The 20243-nt window shown below is 43.5% G+C and overlaps 1 protein-coding gene across 1 annotated transcript in view; it reads right to left on the bottom strand.

Annotated features, from left to right (window-relative positions):
- The window catches only part of loxl4 (lysyl oxidase-like 4), a 71234-nt gene that overhangs the window by 7227 nt on the left and 43764 nt on the right, over positions 1-20243 (bottom strand). Inside the window, exons 8-13 of the mRNA XM_071393622.1 lie at positions 17433-17587; positions 16629-16796; positions 8980-9142; positions 8422-8665; positions 3280-3395; positions 2922-3058 (exon numbers count right to left, since the gene is read on the bottom strand). Coding sequence (XP_071249723.1) covers positions 2922-3058; positions 3280-3395; positions 8422-8665; positions 8980-9142; positions 16629-16796; positions 17433-17587 — 983 coding nt within the window. The remainder of the gene's footprint in view (positions 1-2921; positions 3059-3279; positions 3396-8421; positions 8666-8979; positions 9143-16628; positions 16797-17432; positions 17588-20243) is intronic.

Genomic DNA, 20243 nt, shown 5'->3' with positions numbered 1-20243 from the left:
GGTCTAAGGCACTGCATCGCAGTGCTAGCTGTGCCACCAGAAATTCTGGGTTCGAGCCCAGGCTCTGTCACAGCCGGCCGCAACCGGGAGGCCCATGGGGCGGCGCACAATTGGCCCAGCGTCGTCCGGGTTAGGGAGGGTTTGGCCGGCAGGGATATCCTTGTCTCATCGCGCACTAGCGACCCCATATGACGGGCCGTGCGCAGTGCACGCTGACCAGGTCGCCAGGTGTATGGTGTTTCCTCCTACACATTGGTGCGGCTGGCTTCCGGGTTGGATGCGCATCGTGTCAAGAAGCAGTGCGGCTTGTTTGGGTTGTGTTTCGAAGGATGCATGGCTCTCGACCTTCGCCTCTCCCGAGTCCGTACGGGAATTGCAGCGATGAGACAAGACTGTAACTACTACCAATTGGATACCACGAAATTGAGGAGTTAAAAGGGGTAAAAAAATATATATTTAAAAAAAGAGAAACAGACGCCTCACAAGTCCTCAACTGGCAGCTTCATTAAATAGTACCCGCAAAACACCAGTCTCAACGTCAACAGTGAAGAGGCGACTCTGGGATGCTGGCCTTCTAGGCAGAGTTGCAAAGAAAAAGCCACATCTCAGACCAATAAAAAGAAATAATTCAAATGGGCAAAATAACACATACGCTGGACAGAGGAACTCTGCCTAGAAGGCCAGCATCCCGGAGTCGCCTCTTCACTGTTGACGTTCAGACTGGTGGACCCGCACATTGACATTGACTCTGTACCGGTACCCCCTGTATATAGCCCAGCTATTGTTATTTACTGCTGCTCTTTAATTATTTGTTATTCTTATCTCTTACTTTTTTTCAGGCATTTTCTTAAAACTGCAATGTGTTAAGGGCTTGTAAGTAAGCATTTCACTGTAAGGTCTATCTATACCTGTTGTATTCGGCGCATGTGACAAATAACATTTGATTTGATATATTTTGTATGGCACCGCTATTTTTGTTGTCTTTGTGAATATATATAGAAAGATAGATAGATAGATAGTAAAAAAAATGATGTAATGTTCTGGGTCTGTGTTCACAAAGTTCCTCGATCTAGGATCAGGCACTCCTTGTCTTTTTTAACTGATCCTAGATCCTAACTCCTACATTTTTTGTAATTTAGCAAACACTCTTATCCAGAGTGACTTGCAGTAGTGAGTACAAGCATTTTCATTAATTTTTTCGTACTCCGAGACACTTTGTGAATACAAGCCCTGAATGGTGCACCCCACTGAATAGGCCCGGAAGTTTGAATAACTGTAGATTGTACAACAAAACTATAACTTCTACACTAGTTACATGCATCTGGGCAATTTCACGGTAAGGCAACAGAGTGGCACTGAGACTCAGATTTTTCAAATGTATGTCAAGCCACAACCAATGATTGCAAAGTTAAACAAACCATACAACTGCACAAAGACTACTTTTAACAATTTCCACTATCATTTTACAAAAATAAATGTACTTGAAGAACAAGTTTGTGCTGTTTATGCCATCATTCTGTTATCCAACTTTGCATCTACACTGTTCTTCAAGTAAATTCGTTTTTGTAAAATTTTCTGTGGAGAAAGTTGTATGGTTTGTTTAACTGTACAATTATTGGTTTTTGTTTGACATACATTTTAAAGTGAAAAATCGGAGTCACAGTGCTACTGTGCAATTGCCCATCTCTATCACTCACCCTGTCCTCATCTTCCTCCTAGTCTCCCAAGCACTCTCCTCATCCTCTCTTCTTCTCATCCTCTCTACCTCTCCTATCCTCTCTACTTCTCCTATCCTCTCTACTTCTCCTATCCTCTCTACTTTCCTATCCTCTCTACTCCTATCCTCTCTACTCCAATCATCTCTTATTCTATCCTCTCTTATTCTATCCTCTCTTATTCTCCTCCTTTTCTCCCCATAGCTGTGGCAGGGCCACCACCTGTAATTAAGCCCTGCTCTACATGCCTAAAATACATATGTCTGTGTGTGTGTGTGTCCGTGAACATGTGTGTGTGTACGTCTATCACAGAGGCATGCAGGGTGGTTAAATAAAACAGGCTGTGACACTTAGAGAGTGTGTGATGAAACAGGGAACCGTCTTCACTGTAACCTCTCAACTGACTTCCATGGCTTAGGTAGCACAGTCTTTAGGGAACAAATTTTACCACAACCCCCCTCTCATTAGCAGAGAGTAATTAGGTAGTACCAGTAATTACGGGGGTGCTAGTTTCCCTGTAACCCCCCTCTCATTAGCTAACAGATATCAGTGAGTTTTACTGGGGGAGCTAGTCTCACCATAACCCTCATTAACAGATAGCGTGTTTCACTGTAGCAACGTTTACTGTTACCCATGGCTTTCTCATGGCTGAGATATAAAAAGAATCGAGAGCCTAATTGGCCCCTGGGACGGCATACTGGGATTAGTAGCCTGAGACAGAAGTGGTGGCTGATGGGAGTTGGAGTATTTGATGTATCCTGATGTGACGCCCACAAGGACACTGCTGATGAACATGAGACAGGGTCATGACAGAAAGGGAGTGTGTGTGTGTGTGTGTGTGTGGGGGGGGGGGGGTAATACAACATAGCTGTCTCTCATGTTATCACATATCACAGAGGGGGGTCTGCAGACCTCAGTCACAAACATGTCAAATACTTCAACATACTTTAAAAAAAATGTGCGTGGTACAAAGGACCAATGAGATAGTCTCAAAAGTGCAAACTCAAAGCTTAATCAAGAGCGTGTGTGTGTGTGTGTGTGTGTGTGTGTGTGTGTGTGTGTGTGTGTGTGTGTGTGTGTGTGTGTGTGTGTGTGTGTGTGTGTGTGTGTGTGTGTGTGTGTGTGTGTGTGTGTGTGTGTGTGTGTGTGTGTGTGTGTGTGTGTGTGTGTGTGTGTGTGTGTGTGTGTGTGTGTGTGTGCCTGTACCTGGAAGATGTAGTCTCCAGGCTTGACATCGGTGATGTCAATCCACTGACAGTCGATGTCGTGGCGATACGTATCCCAGCAACCCACTGAGATGCCCTGGTCGCCCATGTTGTAGCAGGAGAAACGCTTATGCAGACCTGACACACAGACAAGAACAGTGACTTTACTCTTCAACTTGAGGTTTTTGGAGCCAGTTTCAGTGATTCAAACAAAATAAAAACAGATTAACCATGGTCCAGGAATAATTCAGGTCATGGACAGCATATGAAGCCAAGTTATTTAAAATAAATCGTTGTTATAAATGTTAACAGCATGTGACATTGCTGTGGCATCCATGTTAATAACATGGTGTTATTACCTTCAGGGCAGTATGTATCCTCCAGACAGAAGCTGGCCTTGTGTCCTTCAGCTATTCTGGTCCCATTCAGAGTCAACAGGTCATAGTGGGTGAACACCTCAATGCTGTGGTAGTGCCTGGTAACACAGAATAATAGTGTGTGTGTGTGTGTGTGTGTTTCAGAATGACAGCAGTAGGTCCTCATGTCTGGTAGCCTAGTGACCTCACCACTAAAACATGGGGCAGGGTGTCAGAGTGACACCTCTCATAGAAGCTTGTTTTAGAACTTGATAGGTAGCACCGCTCACACACAGAGCTGTTTACACACTCACAGTGAATGGGGGGCATTGAAACTCACCCACACACACATTCATGCATTCACATGCACACACAGAGGAACGTATGCATGCAAGCACACACGCACACATGCATGAACTAAGACATGCACGAACATGTGCAGACACAAACACACCACTCCTGTGTTATTGGAACAGATTAAGAAAGGTGGGGCAGCCCTGTACAACCCCCAGACTGTGTAACACAGAGTGGCTCAGTCATATCTCAATGTATCTCATTAAGACACACACAATCATTACACACACACATTCAGTGGACAGCTAATGAATCTGGGTAGATGACAACATGCCGCCAGGCCACCCGCAACCTACTGGAACAGAATACACACATACACAGAACTCTACAGAGAACACACTGAGGAGGATTTAATGACTCCTTCTCTGATGACGACAGTCAGAACACACTCTCGTCATCTGACAAGAAATGGCATTAATTGGGGGCAAAAGTTCCTGACTTGATAGAAGACCAGGATAGAGGAATGTGTCACATGTATAGGTGGGGAAATGATGTAATTTATATCAAAGTAGCTGACCAACGACTAACTGCCACTAAGGCCATTCAACAAATACTGGTTTCTATGTGACCCTATGAGCCAGTTTTTATACAAACGCCATCTACTAACTTACGTTGAGGTCACAATAGGTTGAATATTTTGTTAGTGTCAGCAGTATGAAAAGTGATGCTACGAAAGTGAGGCGTCATTCGCTTGCAACGTTCTGAACAATGACACCCACTAAGAGACAAGTACAACAGAACAGCAAAATGTGTATTCATAACATTATCAAAGCAAAGCTTTATGTGGGCCATACGTTTCCGTGAGTAAGGTTCTGTACAAACAGCAGTTATTGTACTTAATGGCAATGAGGTCATACCTTCACATGTTTTCTAACCTGTCACTAACTCAATTCAATTCAAGTCAATAAGACCTTATTCATCCCACACAGACCTCTAACCTGTCACTAACTCAATTCAATTCAAGTCAATAAGACCTTATTCATCCCACACAGACCTCTAACCAGTCAGTAACTCAATTCAATTCAAGTCAATAAGACCTTATTCATCCCACACAGACCTCTAACCAGTCACTAACTCAATTCAATTCAAGTCAATAAGACCTTATTCATCCCACACAGACCTCTAACCTGTCACTAACTCAATTCAATTCAAGTCAATAAGACCTTATTCATCCCACACAGACCTCTAACCTGTCACTAACTCAATTCAATTCAAGTCAATAAGACCTTATTCATCCCACACAGACCTCTAACCAGTCACTAACTCAATTCAATTCAAGTCAATAAGACATTATTCATCCCACACAGACCTCTAACCTGTCACTAACTCAATTCAATTCAAGTCAATAAGACCTTATTCATCCCACACAGACCTCTAACCTGTCACTAACTCAATTCAATTCAAGTCAATAAGACATTATTCATCCCACACAGACCTCTAACCAGTCACTAACTCAATTCAATTCAAGTCAATAAGACCTTATTCATCCCACACAGACCTCTAACCTGTCACTAACTCAATTCAATTCAAGTCAATAAGACCTTATTCATCCCACACAGACCTCTAACCTGTCACTAACTCAATTCAATTCAAGTCAATAAGACCTTATTCATCCCACACAGACCTCTAACCAGTCACTAACTCAATTCAATTCAAGTCAATAAGACATTATTTCTCCCACACAGACCTCTAACCTGTCACTAACTCAATTCAATTCAAGTCAATAAGACCTTATTCATCCCACACAGACCTCTAACCTGTCACTAACTCAATTCAATTCAAGTCAATAAGACATTATTTCTCCCACACAGACCTCTAACCAGTCACTAACTCAATTCAATTCAAGTCAATAAGACCTTATTCATCCCACACAGACCTCTAACCTGTCACTAACTCAATTCAATTCAAGTCAATAAGAACTTATTCATCCCACACAGACCTCTAACCAGTCACTAACTCAATTCAATTCAAGTCAATAAGACCTTATTCATCCCACACAGACCTCTAACCAGTCACTAACTCAATTCAATTCAAGTCAATAAGACCTTATTCATCCCACACAGACCTCTAACCTGTCAGTAACTCAATTCAATTCAAGTCAATAAGACCTTATTCATCCCACACAGACCTCTAACCAGTCACTAACTCAATTCAATTCAAGTCAATAAGACCTTATTCATCCCACACAGACCTCTAACCTGTCAGTAACTCAATTCAATTCAAGTCAATAAGACCTTATTCATCCCACACAGACCTCTAACCTGTCACTAACTCAATTCAATTCAAGTCAATAAGACCTTATTCATCCCACACAGACCTCTAACCTGTCACTAACTCAATTCAATTCAAGTCAATAAGACCTTATTCATCCCACACAGACCTCTAACCTGTCACTAACTCAATTCAATTCAAGTCAATAAGACATTATTTCTCCCACACAGACCTCTAACCTGTCACTAACTCAATTCAATTCAAGTCAATAAGACCTTATTCATCCCACACAGACCAATTATGTTCCACAAGTGCCAATTATCCCATTACAGCTGTACAGTGCAAGTCTGTGGTGATGGTTTCCATAATAATGCAACTTAGAAACATTTACCTGAAGCATGGTCAGCCAGAGCGACAACTTCCACTACCAACTACTTATAATGACTGACAACCACACCACAGCTAACCACAACAAGCTGGCTGTGTCGATCTTGGACTAGGACTCCCACAGCCTCCCTTGGACTGTAACTAAGGTCGTTTTCCTGGGTTCGGTTTCCTGGAGCGTTTGTGAGAATTTTACTAAATATATTTTGCTTTCACTAAACCTGAAAATAGCTGTTTCTGAATGTGATTTGCGAGACGTACATTCTACATGACATTAGCAAGCCAGCTTGTTGACAACGGGAAAAAAGTTCCACACGACTCGCGCTACCTGGTACTCTGGTCCTGGATCTTGGACCCACTACTCACGCAGGTACAGGATTCATTTCAGCCAGGGTTTATAGCATGGATCAGGCTACTTAATGCCCCAGAATCCAGATCATAAAGGGGATATGTGAAATCTCACTAACTCCTACATATCATATACAGCTGGGAATTGCCAGAGACCTCACGATACGATTTTATCACTATACTTACGTTCCAATACGATATGTATTGCGATTCTCACAATTCTATATGTATTGCGATTTGATACTGTGATTTTATTGCGATTCGATGTTCCAAACATATTGCTCACCATATGTCTGCTGCAGAGGGACAAGAGAGAGACATGAGAAAATACAAGTGCTGAAAACAAATTATGAAGGAGCTATGAAGGAAAAATAGTGGAGTTTTGGTGCAGGTACAGAAAACTAGTGCAAAAATAATACTAAGCTTTTGTGAAAACAATACGATACAATATATAATAAAAAATTATATCCCCATATGTAACTGTATCAACCACATCCCCTCCATAGAGGTCAACCACATCCCCTTCATAAAGGTCAACCACATCCCCTTCATAAAGGTCAACCACATCCCCTTCATAAAGGTCAACCACATCCCCTTCATAAAGGTCAACCACATCCCCTTCATAGAGGTCACCCACATCCCCTTCATAGAGATCACCCACATCCCCTTCATAGAGGTCACCCACATCCCCTTCATAAAGGTCACCCACATCCCCTTCATAAAGGTCACCCACATCCCCATTCATAGAGGTCAACCACATCCCTTTCATAAAGGTCAACCACATCCCCTTCATAAAGGTCAACCACATCCCCTTCATAAAGGTCAACCACATCCCCTTCATAAAGGTCAACCACATCCCCTTCATAGAGGTCACCCACATCCCCTTCATAGAGGTCACCCACATCCCCTTCATAAAGGTCACCCACATCCCCTTCATAGAGGTCACCCACATTCCCTTCATAAAGGTCACCCACACCCCCGTCATAGAGATCACCCACAACCCATCCGTAGAGGTCAACCACATCCCATCCGTAGAGGTCAACCACATCCCATCCGTAGAGGTCAACCACATCCCCTTCATAGAGGTCACCCACATCCCATCCGTAGAGGTCAACCACATCCCATCCGTAGAGGTCAACCACATCCCATCCGTAGAGGTCAACCACATCCCATCCGTAGAAGTCAACCACATTCCATCCGTAGAGATCAATCACATCCCATCCGTAGAGCTCAACCACATCCCCGTCATAGAGGTCAACCACATCACATCCATAGAGGTCTAACACATCACATCAATAGAGGTCTATCACATCCTCTTCATAGAGGTCTACCACATCCTCTTCATAGAGGTCTACCACATCACATCCATAGAGGTCAACCACATCCCCGTCATAGAGGTCAACCACATCACATCCATAGAGGTCTACCACATCACATCAATAGAGGTCTACCACATCCTCTTCATAGAGGTCTACCACATCCTCTTCATAGAGGTCTACCACATCCTCTTCATAGAGTACAGTGATATAGTAATACAGCTCATCACAAGTATGGCAATAGAATATTCCAGCTACTACTAAGTATATGTCAAGGCATTGTAAAACTACAACTACCACAATCCCTACATGAAGTGAAACAGGACAACAAGTACAATACCTAAAACAAAAAATTGTAGAAGTACAAAGCCCCTGACCCCAAAAAAATACCTGTGACACTGGTGCCATGTCCAAGACTCCCTGGTAGCCCTCGGTCTATAGTCAGCCTGTATCATGTTCATTATGCCAAAGGCTGCAACTACCACAAATCATTTAGACATCATAAAACTACAACTCACACAACACCTCTTACCTATGACATGCGTGCCATGTCCAAGACTCCCTGGTAGCCCTAGGTCTGAAGTCGGCCCGTCCCATGTTCATAATCCTAGAGGAGAATCGTAGCAGGCGGCGGTGTCCGTAGGGCCAGTTCATTCTGGCAGCGGAGGATGACAGACAGTTCTCCTCGTTGGCACAGGTCAGCAGGTGTAGGGGTCGGTCCTCTAGGTAGACTGTCTCCTGAACCAGTTGGGCATCTAGTACCAGGTCAGGGGCAGCTAGGGGGCAGAGGAGAGGGGTGAGTGGTTTGGGGGTAATTTAGGCATGGATGGGGGTCAGGGGTGAAAGATAAATCAGGTATTACAGGAAACAATAGGTCAAGGGCCAATACGGGAAGGGGAGGGGTAGGTTAAAGCTAAGTGGGGAGGGGTAGGTTAAAGCTAAGTGCTAATATTGGAGTTCAGGTACTTCAGTTTCAAACCGTTTTCTCCCATTTCTTGACATTTGAACAGAACCCTTGGCAGGATCTGTTAAGATTACACAGTTGTAGAGAGCTAGCCAGGTGGACAGGTGTGCTTTGATAATGACTCACTCTCTGAACAGGTGACCCCTGCAGCATTAGTCCCGCCCCCTCGGGGACAGTGTACGTGGTTGTTACGGCGACACTGTTGGATTGACAGCTCAGTTCCAACACAGTGGGTTCCACTCAACACCAACTCTGCTGCGTTACGATCCCCAGCCCAATACCACGTCTCCTAGAGAGAGAGAGATGTTTGACTTTTGTACATTGCTTTTCTTTCCTCAGTCATCCTGTGAATTGAAAGAAACATGCTTTTTGAGAGTTTTTTTGTTTTACTTCATGGGTATTTCTACTATTGGCAAACATCCCTTTCATAAATACCCTCTGTACTGTAGATGTACTATAGATGTGTATATTTATATTCCTATTCAAAATCATCTATTTATGGATAGCTGAGATTTTTCCTGCACCACCCATCCACTCACAGACTAGCTTTTCTATAAACATAATGCAGATTGACACACACACAAGCACACACACAATTAACACACACTTCCACTTGGGGTATGGGTAGATACAGTCATTTAGCACTGTACAGTATTTAGCTGCTGAATGGTCAGGTGACGGTCAGCTGTGGAAATGGCGGTAGGTCTGCAAGTCAGTTACGTTATGACAAATTATAGCAAGTGTTAAAGGATTATTGTAAGGCATTATGTTGTATTGTAAGGCATTATACTGTACATGCATTATACACTCGATCATAATGCATTCATATAAATATATATATATATATATATATATATATATATATATATATATATATATATATATATATATATATATATATATATATATATATATATAAATAAATATATATACATACAGTTGAAGTCGGAAGTTTACATACACTTAGGTTGGAGTCATTAAAACTTGTTTTTCAACCACTCCACAAATTTCTTGTTAACAAACTATAGTTTTGGCAAGTTGGTTAGGACATCTACTTTGTTCATGACACAATAAATTTTTTCCAACAATTGTTTACAGACTTTATTTCACTTATCACAATTCCAGTGGGCCAGAAGTTAACATACACTAAGTTGACTGTGCCTTTAAACAGCTCCATTAAATGATGTCATGGTGTTAGAAGCTTTTGATATGCTAATTGACATAATTTGAGTCAATTGGAGGTGTACCTGTGGATGTATTTCAAGGCCTACCTTCAAACTCTGTGCCTCTTTGCTTTGTGATGGCCACTCCAATACCTTGACTTTGTTGTCCTTAAGCCATTTTGCCACAACTTTGGAAGTATGCTTGGTGTCATTGTCCATTTGGAAGACCCATTTGCGACCAAGCTTTAACTTCCTGACTGATGTCTTGAGATGTTGCTTCAATATAACCACATCATTTTCCTACCTCATGATGCCATCTAATTTGTGAAGTGCACCAGTCCCTCCTGCAGCAAAGCACCCCCACAACATGATGCTGCCACCCCCGTGCTTCACGGTTGGGATGGTGTTCTTCGGCTTGCAAGCCTCCCCTTTTATCCTCCAAACATAATGATGGTCATTATAGCCAAACAGTTCTATTTTTGTTTGGCGTTTGGAAATTGAACCCAAGGATGAACCAGACTTGTGGAAGTCTACAATTGGTTTTCTGATGTCTTGGCTGATTTCTTTTGATTTTCCCATGATGTAAAGCAAAGAGGCACTGAGTTTGAAGGTAGGCCTTGAAATACATCCACAGGTACACCTCCAATTGACTCAAATGATGTCAATTAGCCTATCAGAAGCTTCTAAATCAAATCAAATCAAATCAAATCAAATTTTATTAGTCACATACACATGGTTAGCAGATGTTAATGCGAGTGTAGCGAAATGCTTGTGCTTCTAGTTCCGACAATGCAGTAATAACCAACAAGTAATCTAACCTAACAATTCCACAACTACTACCTTATACACACACAAGTGTAAAGGGATAAAGAATATGTACATAAAGATATATGAATGAGTGGTGGTACAGAACGGCATAGGCAAGATGCAGTAGATGGTATAGAGTACGGTATATACATATGAGATGAGTACTGTAGGGTATGTAAACATAAAGTGGCATAGTTTAAAGTGGCTAGTGGTACATGTATTACATAAAGATGGCAAGATGCAGTAGATGATATAGAGTACAGTATATACAGTGGGGAGAACAAGTATTTGATACACTGCCGATTTTGCAGGTTTTCCTACTTACAAAGCATGTAGAGGTCTGTAATTTTTATCATAGGTACACTTCAACTGTGAGAGACGGAATCTAAAACAAAAATCCAGAAAATCACATTGTATGATTTTTAAGTAATTAATTTGCATTTTATTGCATGACATAAGTATTTGATACATCAGAAAAGCAGAACTTAATATTTGGTACAGAAACCTTTGTTTGCAATTACAGAGATCATACGTTTCCTGTAGTTCTTGACTAGGTTTGCACACACTGCAGCAGGGATTTTGGCCCACTCCTCCCTACAGATCTTCTCCAGATCCTTCAGGTTTCGGGGCTGTCGCTGGGCAATACGGACTTTCAGCTCCCTCCAAAGATTTTCTATTGGGTTCAGGTCTGGAGACTGGCTAGGCCACTCCAGGACCTTGAGATGCTTCTTACGGAGCCACTCCTTAGTTGCCATGGCTGTGTGCTTCGTGTCGTTGTCATGCTGGAAGACCCAGCCACGACCCATCTTCAATGCTCTTACTGAGGGAAGGAGGTTGTTGGCCAAGATCTCGCGATACATGGCCCCATCCATCCTCCCCTCAATACGGTGCAGTCGTCCTGTCCCCTTTGCAGAAAAGCATCCCCAAAGAATGATGTTTCCACCTCCATGCTTCACGGTTGGGATGGTGTTCTTGGGGTTGTACTCATACTTCTTCTTCCTCCAAACACGGCGAGTGGAGTTAGACCAAAAAGCTCTATTTTTGTCTCATCAGACCACATGACCTTCTCCCATTCCTCCTCTGGATCATCCAGATGGTCATTGGCAAACTTCAGACGGGCCTGGACATGCACTGGCTTAAGCAGGGGGACCTTGCGTGCGCTGCAGGATTTTAATCCATGACGGCGTAGTGTGTTACTAATGGTTTTCTTTGAGACTGTGGTCCCAGCTCTCTTCAGGTCATTGACCAGGTCCTGCCGTGTAGTTCTGGGCTGATCCCTCACCTTCCTCATGATCATTGATGCCCCACGAGGTGAAATCTTGCATGGAGCCCCAGACCGAGGGTGATTGACCGTCATCTTGAACTTCTTCCATTTTCTAATAATTGCGCCAACAGTTGTTTCCTTCTCACCAAGCTGCTTGCCTATTGTCCTGTAGCCCATCCCAGCCTTGTGCAGGTCTACAATTTTATCCCTGATGTCCTTACACAGCTCTCTGGTCTTGGCCATTGTGGAGAGGTTGGAATCTGTTTGATTGAGTGTGTGGACAGGTGTCTTTTATACAGGTAACGAGTTCAAACAGGTGCAGTTAATACAGGTAATGAGTGGAGAACAGGAGGGCTTCTTAAAGAAAAACTAACAGGTCTGTGAGAGCCGGAATTCTTACTGGTTGGTAGGTGATCAAATACTTATGTCATGCAATAAAATGCAAATTAATTATTTAAAAATCATACAATGTGATTTTCTGGATTTTTGTTTTAGATTCCGTCTCTCACAGTTGAAGTGTACCTATGATAAAAATGACAGACCTCTACATGCTTTGTAAGTAGGAAAACCTGCAAAATCGGCAGTGTATCAAATACTTGTTCTCCCCACTGTACATATGAGATGGGTAATGTAGGGTATGTAAACATTATATTAAGTGGCATTGTTTAAAGTGGCTAGTGGTACATTTTTACATAATTTCCATCAATTCCCATTTTTAAAGTGGCTGGAGTTGAGTCAGTATGTTGGCAGCGGCCGCTAAATGTTAGTGGTGGCTGTTTAACAGTCTGATGGCCTTGAGATAGAAGCTGTTTTTCAGTCTCTCGGTCCCTGCTTTGATGCACCTGTACTGACCTCGCCTTCTGGATGATAGCGGGGTGAACAGGCAGTGGCTTGGGTGGTTGTTGTCCTTGATGATCTTTATGGCCTTCCTGTGACATCGGGTGGTGTAGGTGTCCTGGAGGGCAGGTAGTTTGCCCCCGGTGATGCGTTCTGCAGACCTCACTACCCTCTGGAGAGCCTTACGGTTGTGGGCGGAGCAGTTGCCGTACCAGGCGGTGATACAGCCCGACAGGATGCTCTCGATTGTGCATCTGTAGAAGTTTGTGAGTGCTTTTGGTGACAAGCCGAATTTCTTCAGCCTCCTGAGGTTGAAGAGGCGCTGCTGCGCCTTCTTCACGACGCTGTCTGTGTGGGTGGACCAATTCAGTTTGTCCGTGATGTGTACACCGAGGAACTTAAAACTTTCCACCTTCTCCACTACTCACCCGTCGATGTGGATAGGGGAGTGCTCCCTCTGCTGTTTCCTGAAGTCCACAATCATCTCCTTTGTTTTGTTGACGTTGAGTGTGAGGTTATTTTCCTGACACCACACTCTGAGGGCCCTCACCTCCTCCCTGTAGGCCGTCTCGTCGTTGTTGGTAATCAAGCCTACCACTGTAGTGTCATCCGCAAACTTGATGATTGAGTTGGAGGCGTGCATGGCCACGCAGTCGTGGGTGAACAGGGAGTACAGGAGAGGGCTCAGAACGCACCCTTGTGGGGCCCCAGTGTTGAGGATCAGCGGGGTGGAGATGTTGTTACCTACCCTCACCACCTGGGGGCGGCCCGTCAGGAAGTCCAGGACCCAGTTGCACAGGGCGGGGTCGAGACCCAGGGTCTCGAGCTTGATGACGAGTTTGGAGGGTACTATGGTGTTAAATGCTGAGCTGTAATCGATGAACAGCATTCTCACATGGGTATTCCTCTTGTCCAGATGGGTTAGGGCAGTGTGCAGTGTGGTTGCGATTGCGTCGTCTGTGGACCTATTGGGTCGGTAAGCAAATTGGAGTGGGTCTAGGGTGTCCGGTAGGGTGGAGGTGATATGGTCCTTGACTAGTCTCTCAAAGCACTTCATGATGACGGAAGTGAGTGCTACGGGGCGGTAGTCGTTTAGCTCAGTTACCTTAGCTTTCTTGGGAACAGGAACAATGGTGGCCCTCTTGAAGCATGTGGGAACAGCAGACTGGGATAAGGATTGATTGAATATGTCCGTAAACACACCAGCCAGCTGGTCTGCGCATGCTCTGAGGACGCGGCTGGGAATGCCGTCTGGGCCTGCAGCCTTGCGAGGGTTAACACGTTTAAATGTTTTACTCACCTCGGCTGCAGTGAAGGAGAGCCCGCAGGTTTTGGTAGGGGGCCGTGTCAGTGGCACTGTATTGTCCTCAAAGCGGGCAAAAAAGTTGTTTAGCCTGTCTGGGAGCAAGACATCCTGGTCCGCGACGGGGCTGGTTTTCTTTTTGTAATCCGTGATTGACTGTAGACCCTGCCACATACCTCTTGTGTCTGAGCTGTTGAATTGCGACTCGATTTTGTCTCTGTACTGGGACTTAGCCTGTTTGATTGCCTTGCGGAGAGAATAGCTACACTGTTTGTATTCGGTCATGCTTCCGGTCACCTTGCCCTGGTTAAAAGCAGTGGTTCGCGCTTTCAGTTTCACGTGAATGCTGCCGTCAATCCACGGTTTCTGGTTTGGGAATGTTTTAATCGTTGCTGTGGGTACGACATCGTCAATGCACTTCCTAATGAACTCGCTCACCGAATCAGCATATTCGTCCATATTGTTGTTGGACGCAATGCGGAACATATTCCAATCCGCGTGATCGAAGCAGTCTTGAAGAGTGGAATCAGATTGGTCGGACCAGCGTTGAACAGACCTGAGCGCGGGAGCTTGTTGTTTTAGTTTCTGTTTGTAGGCTGGAATCAACAAAATGGAGTCGTGGTCAGCTTTTCCGAAAGGGGGGCGGGGGAGGGCCTTATATGCGTCGCGGAAATTAGTATAACAATGATCTAGGGTTTTTCCAGCCCTGGTAGCACAATCGATATGCTGATAGAATTTAGGGAGTTTTGTTTTTAGATTAGCCTTGTTAAAATCCCCAGCTACGATGAATGCAGCCTCAGGGTGTGTGGTTTCCAGTTTACAAAGAGTCAGATAAAGTTCGTTCAGGGCCATCGATGTGTCTGCTTGGGGGGGAATATATACGGCTGTGATTATGATTGAAGAGAATTCCCTTGGTAGATAATGCGGTCGACATTTTATTGTGAGGAGTTCTAGATCAGGTGAACAGAATGACTTGAGTTCCTGTGTGTTGTTATGATGATCACACCACGTCTCGTTAATCATAAGGCATACCCCCCCGCCCCTCTTCTTACCAGAAAGATGTTTGTTTCTGTCGGCGCGATGCATGAAGAAACCAGCTGGCTGCACCGACTCCGTTAGCGTCTCTTGAGTTAGCCATGTTTCCGTGAAGCAGAGCACGTTGCAATCCCTGATGTCTCTCTGGAATGCTACCCGTGCTCGGATTTCATCAACCTTATTGTCAAGAGACTGGACATTGGCGAGTAGTATGCTAGGGAGTGGAGCGCGATGTGCCCGTCTCCGAAGCCTGGCCAGGAGACCGCCTCGTTTGCCCCTTTTACGGCGTCGCACAGGGTCGCCGGCTGGGATCAGATCCATTGTATTGGGTGGAAGGCAAAACACTGGATCCGTTTCGGGAAAGTCATATTCCTGGTAGGAACGATGATGAGTTGACGTTAATCGTATATTCAGTAGTTCCTCCCGACTGTATGTAATGAAACCTAAGATTACCTGGGGTACCGATGTAAGAAATAACACATAAAAAAACAAAATACTGCATATTTTCCAAGGAACGCGAAGCGAGGCGGCCATCTCGTTTCGGCGCCGGATGTTACATTATGTAAAGCTATTACATAATTTTCTGGAATTTTCCAAGCTGTTTAAAGGCAATGTCAACTTCGTGTATGTAAACTTCTGACCCACTGGAATTGTGATAGAGTGAGTTATAAGTGAAATAATCCATCTGTAAACAAAAACAAAAAAATGTATGAATTGTGTCATGAACAAAGTAGATGTCCTAACCAACTTGCCAAAACTATATTTTGTTAACAACAAGTTTGTGGAGTGTTTGAAAAACGAGTTTTAATGACTCCAATGTAAATGTATGTAAACTTCCGACTTCAACTGTATATATATATATATATATATATATATATTTACACAGTACCAGTCAAAAGACACACCTACTCATTCAAGGGTTTTTCTTTATTTTACTATTTTCTACATTGTAGAATAATAGTGAAGACATCAGAACTATGAAATAACACATATGGAATCATGTAGTAACCAAAAAAGTGTTAAACAAATCAAAACATATTTTATCTTTTGGATTCTTCAAAATAGCACCCTTTGCCTTGATGACAGCTTTGCACTCTTGGCATTCTCTCAACCAGCTCATGAGGAATGGTTTTCCAACAGTCTTGAAGGAGTTCCTACATATGTCCCTCAGAAAGTATTACTGAGTATTTCAGCTATCCGGTGATTTTTCAGGTTTGAGGACTCAGGGACACTCAGTGAGTTGATGGGTGAATTGTGGGAGTCAGGGTGTACTCTAAACTGAAATGGCACCATATTCCCACAATGGGCTCTGTCCAGAAGTTGTGCACTATACAGGGAATAGGGATTCATAGGTGTGTTTCCGTACCTGGTGTGCTCGGGATGCGAACCCCAGACCCAGCTGTCTACAGACCACCATGGCTTCGTTGATCCCCCAGTTCTCACTGCAGACTGACCCCCATCTCTTACGACCCCCTACATCCATCAGTACCTCCACACGCCCCTCACCTGGCTCCCTGCCCCCCGCCAATCGCACCTAGGGTAGGATGAGGAAGGAGGAGGGAGGAGAAGGAGGGAGAAAAATACATTTCAATTCAGTATTTTCTCAACCTGTATGTTTCGCAAGTCAGATGTTCATAATTATAAATATCTAATGACTCTATAATAATTGAATTGGTATTATAAACTGGGTGGTTCGAGCCCTGAATGCTGATTGGCTGACAGCCGAGGTATATCAGATCGTAAACCACGGGTATGACAAGACATTAATTTTTACTGCTCTGATGACACTCGTAATCAGTTTATGATAGCAATATGGCACCTCAGGGGTTTGTGGTAGGCACTGGTATATTGGCTATATACCACACCCCCTCAATCAATCAATCAAATGTATTTATAAAGTCCTTTTTACATCAGCCGATGTCTCAAAGTACTGTACAGAAACCCAGCCTAAAACCCCAAACAGCAATCAATGCAGATGTAGAAGCACGGTGGCTAGGAAAACCTCCCTGAAAAGGCCGGAAGCTAGGAAGAGACCTAGAGTGGAACCAGGCTCTGAGGGGTGGCCAGTCCTCTTCTAGCTGTGCCGAGTGGAGATTATAACAGAACATGGTCTTATTGCTTAATTATATAATGTAAAGGTGTGTGTGTGTGAATGTGTGTGTGTTCTAACCGTGCTGTCCAGGCCAAGATTGGGGATGTTACAGCGTACTGAGGCGTCCTGGGTGTGTTTAAACGTCCAGAGAGGGACATCTTGGAAGTAACAGTCTAGGATAGACTTCTCTGTCCCCAAACACTGGACACTGTTCATATGGATAGGACCAGTACCTAGAGAGAAAGAGGGAGAGGGAGAAGAGGGAAGATGAGAGCATGAACACACCACACCAACCATACATCTCTCTGTATCTTGTATGGTACTTAACCTAGACCCGAGGGCATTGCAATGCAATCCCCCTAAACGGCCCTTATCTAATAGACACACCCACCTACACCCACAGTAGTGAAAACTGAGGTTAAAGAGCGATAAACAGATAATGATCTCAGCCATTTGTTTGTGTGAACCGATTGTGTCTTCCCCACCACAACAGAACCCCAACAGCACCCCATCAACAAAAGGTTCCTATCTGTACTTAAGCAACAAAAGGTTCCTATCTCTATCTCTCGCTGTCTGTCTGTCTGCCAGAGGAGATAACAAGACTGTACCTCGAGTACTCCAGAGATCCGACACACATCATTACCACCATTTTGTACTTAAAAATTTAAAAAAAAAATAAACACCCGCCACCCAGCCAGTACTTTTCAGAAAGAAAACGTCACTGCTCATTGGTAACTTAGCCATCCGCTACAACCCCCTGGCGAGCAGAGAACACGTGCAAGCAAGAACAGAGCCAAAGCTGAATTGGGAGATAAAATACAGTAACACTTGAGTCCATAGATTGGTGCTTCTAACTGTAAAACAACCTGTCAATGTGATGAAGGAAAGAAAGTGGGAGAGTACTCAAATTTAGACAGTAGGCAAGTACATTAACTTTTATTGATAAGTGTGAAAAGTAACATTGAGATAATGAGGAAGTACATTGAGAAGAGTTTTTTTTTAAACAATGTTTAGAGAAATTAAAAGGAGGTGTAAGCTGGGAAGATATTGAGTGACCACAAAAATAACACACAGGTGGTCTGACCAAAAAAATCAGAGAGCAAGAGAGCGAGAGAGCTGAGAGAAAGCAGGTTGGTGATTGCATAATCAGGGATGGGAAACTCCAGTCCTCGGTGGCCTGGTTGGTGTCACACTTTACCCAACTAATCATGATCTTCACTTTAGAATGTAATTAGTTTAATCAGGGTTTTCAAGGAATGGGCAAAAAGTGTGACACCACTCCAGCACCCGAGGACTGGAGTTGCCCATCCCTGTTCCAAATTATAGATTGTAGGCCTCCATCCATATTGGTAACAATGACTGGGTATACATCCACCCACATTAAATAGACTAAAGAAAACCCACTCCCTGAACCAACTGTCTCTATATGTGTGTGTAGAAAACCACGTAAAATACCACTTAGTAGTAGGTAGATCAGAACAACCACAGTTTAACTTATCAAGACCAACACAGCTTCTGTGGATTGTGGATCTTCATTTAAAAAAGCACATTTTAGCTGATTTGGGCAATAGTTCCGTGAAAAAAGGCGGGTACGAAATAGATCCTGAGAAACCGATTACAAGGAATCTTGCACACAAGCACACACTAACGAGCGGCCACACACACAAACGTTGATGTATACCACCTCACAGAGTAAATAACATATGGTAGTAAAAATACACCAGTGTTCATCAGAATAGGAAACAGAGGCATTGTCCCTGTAATTTAAACCAATGATGATGATGATGAGAGTTCAAATGGCAGCTGATGAGTTTAGACATTGGTTTCAGTTTTTGACTCAACTTTACCAATGATTAAAGTAAAGTTGAGTGCTATAAACAGTCAGCAAATGTAAAATTCACTCCCACTAATTTCCCATTCACTGCAGTGTACTTTGTGCAGTTCCTGCTGTATCACACCTGTGTGTGCATACATTCAATTATCTCCTTTCAAGGTCTCATTTTCAGAGGAGAAATGTTTTTGTGTAATCTTTAGACTAGTCCTCTTTCCCCGTGAGGTACAGTAGATCTGGTCTGTGAACCCTATCATATCTCATATCCAGTCAGAGCTCTGCGTGTGCGTGACCTTACAGCGGCTGATTTGCATGTGTGGTAATCCCTTTGACAGACGGTGCAGTGGAAAAAAACATGGCTGACGTATGGTAGTAGAACCCCCAAGAGGATGAAAGAGGCCTAGCTCTGATAGCGGTAGTGAAAGAGGCCTGTATCTGTGGTAGATGGTTATGGATGACTGGCTATCAGGATGGCTAGTTCTATAGTTGGTGTCTCACATTAACACATTAACATACTCACATTAAACACACACATTCAGACACACTGTTAACACCACACGTCTCTCACACACACACACACACACCCAGCCACTCACACAGAGCTATATTTGTGTCCCCAAACAGCCCCACCCAAAAGCTACTGGGATCAGTACAGGCAACGTGACTGAGAAATGTCACAAACCCTATGGCTGAAAGACACATAGGCAGACCTATATGGTTTTTATTGCTCAGGACTTCAAATAGGATTCAACAGCTGAACATTAAGCAGTCCCACGGAAAGAAAAACACAATTAATGTTCCCTAAACCACGCTTAACTTCAGAGAGAGGGAAATACTAGGGTTCCCTCCTAACCACTAACCAACTATTTGGGCTATTCTCACTAGCTATGTAACCACAATCATCCCGCTTCCAGCTCCCTAAAGTCTTAAAGATTTGAATCTGTCTGCTTGATTGGCATGTACTGTATGTGCTAACATTAATTATAGCATAGTTTATTTATCTAAAATGTTTTATTGTAAATACTATATTTAAACTAATGTTTAGTGACTGTACATTT

Source organism: Salvelinus alpinus, chromosome 3 (genome assembly GCF_045679555.1).
Source record: "Salvelinus alpinus chromosome 3, SLU_Salpinus.1, whole genome shotgun sequence".
Taxonomy (NCBI): Eukaryota; Metazoa; Chordata; class Actinopteri; order Salmoniformes; family Salmonidae; genus Salvelinus; species Salvelinus alpinus.
Note: the sequence above shows the minus strand (reverse complement) of the source record. Positions and strands in the feature narration are given on the sequence as shown.